General features: G+C 39.5%; 1 protein-coding gene across 1 annotated transcript in view; it reads right to left on the reverse strand.

The window, feature by feature from the left end:
• Window positions 1-4,513: 4,513 nt before the first annotated feature.
• The window catches only part of GUCY1A2 (guanylate cyclase 1 soluble subunit alpha 2), a 124,115-nt gene continuing 121,574 nt past the window's right edge, over window positions 4,514-7,054 (reverse strand). Inside the window, exon 8 of the mRNA XM_029960893.1 lies at window positions 4,514-6,004. Within this exon, the coding sequence (XP_029816753.1) occupies window positions 5,797-6,004 (208 nt within the window). The 3' untranslated portion in view covers window positions 4,514-5,796. The remainder of the gene's footprint in view (window positions 6,005-7,054) is intronic.

A 7,054-nucleotide genomic window follows, 5' to 3' on the forward strand; every position in this document is an offset into this window, starting at 1 on the left:
TTTTGTCCAAAATAAAACATGTTCTGTTTTACTCTACCTTTGGAAACTAAAGTCCCTGGAGCAAACAGCTGGTTTAACATCTGCCTCCACTGATCCTTTTGCTAAGGCTGCCAGCAAAGTTGCCGCTTTGCATCACATGCTATATTGGCCTCCTTAATGAGAACCCCAGCCCAGGGGGAAGCAGACTGAAATGCTTCATGCTATTTTTCATAGGCCATTTCGTTGCCATAGTGACACAGTGATACTAACCTGGACCACAGATAACTGGAGGTCAACCTTTCTAAGCCACAGGAACAAGTAAGCATGTGCAGAGGTGAGCAACCTGTTGCCTGTGACTGAATTGTTGCCTTCCTCAGTTTCACTGTTTTTCTTTTTTTCATGTCTGATTAACAGCCAAGCCACAAAAAATCAATCATGTTTATGAGGTTAAACAGTTTACAGATTTTTGTTGTAAGCCTGCTCATGCATTGCAAATTAGTAATGTTGTTAAGGAGTAACTCCTATCTGCACAGATAAAACATTCTATTTGCACAGATAAAACATGCTAAGAACACGCCATGGACTGTTAATGCACTAACTTCATCCAAATCCACCAGTGACAATTTGCACTGTAGCCTTCTCCCTCTCTAGGGATGTGAGTGCCTGCCATGTCATTGTAGCAGTTTTGTCTTTACTGCAAGGAAGAGAAACATCAGCCCCTTAACACCAGTTATTCTTTAGATATAAGCAGCCATGTCAACAATATATGCTAATAAGAACAATAATAGAAATTATTCACTATCTATATCACACACAGTGTATTAAGGGAAGGAAAGTGGGGGTGTTTTGAATAGCAGAAGTCTGACCAAGAGCAGGACACAGCATGCAGGATGATGGAATTATGAACAGTAGCAGAAGCCAATTAACTCCTGCCTGTTGAATCTCCTGCACACTCAGCATCTTCAATTCATCCACAGCCTCTACTGTCACTGGCACCCTCAATCCTAGTACAGTGCTATGAATAATGTATTACCTTGAGGGAAGGGAACCAACTGTTTCTGAGTTTGACAAGCTTTTTTAAGCTTCTTGTTTTGTTGCTAATTTAAGCATGTTGCTATTTCCAATACTACACATGTAAAATTTTGGAAGAGATCCCCAGAACCCAAAAATGAAGCCAGAAGCTCTGAGACTGCATTAGGATGCGGAATTAGCTCTTCTCAGTGAGCTCTGACAACTCAGCAGAGGAGAAGTAGTGGCCCGAGACCTGAAGAGGAAAACCCAGAAAATGTCCTAAGTTTGCAATGCTGCTGTTGGATTACAGATTTTTTGGCAGGATGGTCTGCATGAGCATGCAAGTGTGACAGCTTGTGACAGCTGAAGAATTTGAAAGCTGTCCAGCAGTTAAACTTGCCCCAACAACTGATGCAGGTTTCAGACATTTGCAATTCAACACAGCAGATTTGTTGGTATTTTTTCCCTTCATTTTTAAATGGTTGCGGAGAAGGATCTCTTCAGAACAATGTGAAACTGGTTATCAGAGTTTAAGCCACAGTGCAGTGCTGATACTTCTAAATACATGCAACATGTCATGATTTTGCACTGCTTGGTTTATATAGGAAAAACTGAAAGAGGGCTGTTAAATATGCCTGATCCTGCTGTTAGGTTTGGTAGGGAACACCATAAGCACAGGAAGAGATAGCATTGTGAAATGGTATATGCATACATGAACTGCAGTAAGACCTGTTAATGACTCAACCACAAGCATTTCTTCAGAACAGACAATTCCCATACAACATTTCCCAGGTTTTAAAAGCTTTGGTTTTCTGTTTGCAGAGGCATGCTTCCAGACTTCAAAAAGCCTTTCTAAACAGACTCAGATCTGAAACTGGTTGTGGGAATGAGCAGTGAAGCCAAAACCACAATCACAATTAATGACTATTGGCTCTCTGGAATTAAAAAAAGAAATATCCTTTGGGATCCTGCAAGAAAACCACACTTGTAGAGTCCCAGCTTAGTAGCAATTCTCCCATGCAGAGGCTTTTGTTTTTGAATGGCAAATATTACCAGAGTGATGCAGAACAAAATTTATCCACCACTCTACCACTTCCATCACTATTTCCTTCTTGCTCTGAGTTCCTGACCTCTGTGCACTGCATCACAGAAAAGCCTGTGTGATGGGGAGTTTCAATCAGGCAGAAAAATCTGACACAAATCTGTAAAAAGTGCTCTGGGGGAATGACTGTTGGCTCTGTTTACTTGGGCATCATGATTTTTGTACAAAAAAAAAGGTCACTGGATCTGCCTCTGTGATGAGTTCATGGTCTCTCATCTCTCTGAGGCTGGAGTAGAGGGAAGCTGCACAGAACAGGTTTGCGGCAAAGAGACCGATGAGCCCAGATAGGGTCTTCACATCAGCTTCCCTCTGCCTTGTTCAGGCACTATGCAGTAGATCTCCTCCCTCTCTCTTCAGAGGGGTGGCTTTGTTCCAAACAGAAACTCAAGACAGCAGATGTGGCTACTTGCAGCTATGTGAAGAAACAGAAGCATGTACATTCTTACTCAGAGGAACAAAAGATCATCTGTTTTATAGGAAGGAAAATATTGAAAGAAAGTTTTAACTACAGTATATGATTTCTGCATCCATTTCAGCTCCTCTAACTTCTCCTTCTCATCATTCCAAGGTATAACATTCTGAGAACTTTTTTATTTATGAAGAAAATGCCAGGCAAATAAGAACACTTTCCCTATCACTAAAAGTGTTGTTGAAGAAACGTTGACTACCATCTATTTGGCATCACAGCATCAATCTTGATAATAAATTTCATTTAACTTCATAAAGGTGTCCAACAAAAAAAACTTGCAACCTAAAATTAAAGGCAGCTGATGCAACTACAAAGTTGCTGAGAATTTGTTTTACACTTTTCTCACAGTGACATAGAAAAGTGTCCCTAGATAGCCCAAATTTTTTTATTAACTTCCCTTGTCATAACACAGAAACAATAACATAATACTTAGCATTAGTGCTGAAGTTCTAGGTATGCTACCTTTACACAAGCTTATAAAAAGTAGAGACTGTATATTCTTATACAGTAAGTCTGCTCTAATTTGGGGAGTTAGGTGACTTATTTGCAAACACTGTCATTGTCTCCATGGTGATGCTGACACCATGCATCTCTGTGATTATAAATTTCCTTATACAATAAAGAGTCTCTGAGAGGATGAGGATGATGATACAATCTGTTTTAGATGGCTTCTCCAATTTGCTAGCAGAATTAGCATTTATTCACCATTTCCTATGAAAATGTTTCCATCAAACAAGATCAGCTACAGAATTAACCTAAGGCATTTCCTATTGGCAACTGTCAGAGACAAGTTGAGCCACAAGCTTTTGGTCCAAACCTCTATGTTTGTTCTCATCACACAGGACTGTGAGTGGTGAGAAGAGAAAAAGAGTTTGGCCAGAGAAATTGGCACTCTGACATCAGCACCTACTGAACAATGAGGATGTGCCAGTGAAGTCAGAATGAAATCTCAATCTACTGACAGCTATTTGAAAAATTTTCACTCTAGGGAACTAGGTATAGATATCAAAACCACAGATTTATTAGCTAGGAAATAGTGTTCCTCTTTCAGTGGTGAAACATGAACTTTGATCCATTTATGATTCTTGCATGTCTCACTGTTGTTCCCAGGGAAAAAATGCACGCTACATCCTGTGTCTGTGCAAACTAATAGGCTAAAACTTGTCATCCTGGGTAGAAAATTCTCAGATCTGTAGTTTGGGTGGAAATTCTGCAACCTCAAGCTTGAACAGTTTTTATAAGTCATTTTTCAGACAGGTCATAGAGCTGCAGATGCTGTTTATCAAGGCAGATAAAAGATTAACTCCTCCAATCCCAAAGATGCTCTAATATCAGTGTTCTAAAATCAGTGTTGCTCTATAAAGTGAGTGAATGTCCATTTAAGTAAGTTTCTGGGCTAATTCCAATGCATCTACCCTCCTCAGGCAAACAAAAAAACCACTCCTGCATAATAAGTTCAGATGTCTTTGATAGGTTGAAGTCTGTACAGGTTCAAGACAGAAAGATCTAACTGGATAATCTGGACATGTGGTGAAAGTTATTTACTTATTTTCGTAACGTGTCTCACATTATGGCTACTAAATCCATAAGCAAACTCACTTCTGGTCTGGATTAGATAAATGCAAAGTTTCTCATGCCTCCCAGTGCTGTTGAGTCTTACCTTTGATTACAGTGAACTTTGATTAGGCTCACGTAAAGCAAAACCACTTTGAATCACTGTACAAGTTTTAACTAACAATATGCAAGTGCAGAATAACATCAGCCCACATCAGTACAACCCCAAAGGCAGTACACCTACAGAGGAAAACTGTCTGCCATTATTTTGAAAAGAAAAATCTGAGAAATAAGCAATGCTGAAAACGTGCCTATTAGGGGACAGATACACATCTTACTTCAACTGGATTAACTGAAGGAAATAATACTATATTCTTTACAACAGCAAAGAACTGGACTTTTTTTTTTTTTCAATTGACCTGGACTAATCTAAATCTTGAACTGCCATTTGCATTAACCAGGGAAAGTACTGCCTTCCTCTTTTTGGTGGTTTTTTGATCTTCATTAGATAAAGCAGGAGACCTTCAAGCCAATCCAGCAACAGAGGAAATTTCCATATGACCAATCATTATTAACAGATTGGATTTGAAATAATCAATCTGGACTAGAAGTACAAGTCCAAATAAAAAATGTGGAAAACTAGTACCCAGAGAGCTTCCAGTGTCTGCTGGAATTCCTCAGAATAAGTTTTCACAAGACCAAATTTTTAAAAAAAGTTCAGGGCTTCTACCAAAATTCATTTTGACTGATAATTTAGAGGGCAAACAAGCCCCACTGCAGAGAACTTTTCTGTTTGTCCACATATTGATCTTCTGCACTTTGTTTGCATTGTTCTGGAAAGACTAGACATACAGCACTGTACGACAAATACTGAACATTATTTTATATAAGAAGACAATGCTCATCTAAAGCTTTAGCATAAACATCAGGTAAAGAGATTTACCAAAGTGGGATCTTTTTCCTGTAAAATATTGGTATTTTTGTTGCCAAAAAAAGTCAAGAAATGCCTTCTTCCTACTTGTATAATAATACATTTGATTGGTAAAATGTATGAAATACACAGCAACTTCTTCGGAAAAGCTATCTAAGCTCACTCAGCTTACAGTATGTGGAATGTAATTATCCAGAAACTGAAATATGTATAAAAATAGGTAAAATTCCTACAATATTTGTATTAAATTATAATTCCTCCTGCCAGGAAGGTTACAACAGCTCTACAGTACATGTATGAAATGCTTGTTCATAAAGTTAAAAAACATCATTACCTTACTGAAGAACACATTAAATGTAGGAATGCATAATCAGAACTGACTCTCAATTCTGCTTAGCTGGTGCAAATCTACAGAGAACCACCATCATTTCCGCACAAAACAAAACCAACCTCTAATTTGAGAGTTGGGGTGTTGTTTTGTTTTGTTTGCCATAGAGGGGCCAGACTGAAGTTTATGAAAGAAATTCCTCTGGAAGTGGAAATAAATTGCTTAATATTTTTTTTCCTATCTCCACTTTGTTTACTGACAGCAGTCACCCACCTTTTAAAATGATTATTGCCTGACATTTCATGGAGCTTTTACCGCCTGTTCAGAACAAAGCAGAGACATACAAAGAACTTCCAACTCCCCTGTCATGACCCAGTTCTGGGCTTGTGCTTTTTTGACGAGTCTTTGATCTGCAGCAGGCCTCATAGGCTAGTCTCCCGGAGGAACATGGTGCCAATGTTGTAAGAAACCTTTCTCACTCTGGCAGATGTGATGGAGGGTTTTGGCGGCTTCTGACCACTTCTGACCTCAAGGAAGTAACAGATCCCAGGAATTTCCTTTGGAAAGTTTTCTGGAAGCTCTTCACGGGAACGAGGGATAAAAATAAAATTTTCTTCCTTTTTCAAAAGCCTAGGGGGAAAAAAACAAAACAGAACAGAGGGGTATAAATAAGTGTAAAACACATTCCAGAAATGTTTCTTTGGAAAAGGTTGATCCCATGTAGTATCAAGTGAAAAATGAGTTAACAGTATTACGTAATATCTAAAGAAATCCTAAGTCTGGATCCTTAGTTGATATATATGTACTTATCATCGTGAACTTCAAGGAGCTGTTGACTGGAATCAGCTGCAGGAATGGCCCCAAAAAAACATTCTCTGAAAATTAGTGTCAGCATTCAGAAAATAAAGTACCAGAAAGGGAATTGAATTCATAATGGTCATTGTCCATAAAGTATCATTTCACTCAATTAAAACACTCCAGTCGGGACAAAACTTAACAGAAATAAACATTTCAGAGTGATGACTACCACCACACTTCCTGCTAGAAAGCAGATATGAAGGTGGCAGTGTTTGGGAGCTCTCACAGATTAAAGCAGGGTGGTCAGTTTGTGCTCTTCTCATACATAGTAGTACTGCATTTCATAAATTAGGTTCAAATACAGAAAATCCAGCTTCAAAAAAACCCAGAATAAAATCTGACACTATTCATCAAAAGTACCCGTGGGTTTAATCTATGCCATTTGGTTGAGGTCAAAAAGGGATATAGGTTCACAGGCGTCATGAAGCCATCCTCCCGGCATGCCTGCTCAAGGGGTACAACATCACAGACCTGACTATACTGCCTTCTATACCCACAGTTTGGACAGGGGCACTCTGTGCTATGTTAGGAACTGGCTGGAGGGCCAGGCCCAGAGAGTGGTGGTGAATGGTGCTGCATCCAGTTGGCAGCCGGTCACTAGTGGTGTCCCCCAGGGATCAGTGTTGGGCTCAGTCCTTTTTAATATCTTTACTGATGATCTGGATGAGGGGATTGAGTGTACCATTAGCAAATTTGCAGATGACACCAAGTTGGGGGGGGAGTGTTGATCTGCTGGAAGGCAGGAGGGCTCTGCAGAGGGACCTGGACAAGCTGGAAAGATGGTCTGATTCCAACAGGATGAGGCTCAACAAGGCCAAGTGC

Source organism: Manacus vitellinus, unplaced genomic scaffold, assembly GCF_001715985.3.
Source record: "Manacus vitellinus isolate BGI_N305 unplaced genomic scaffold, ASM171598v3 scaffold_2_pilon, whole genome shotgun sequence".
In the NCBI taxonomy this organism is placed as follows: Eukaryota; Metazoa; Chordata; class Aves; order Passeriformes; family Pipridae; genus Manacus; species Manacus vitellinus.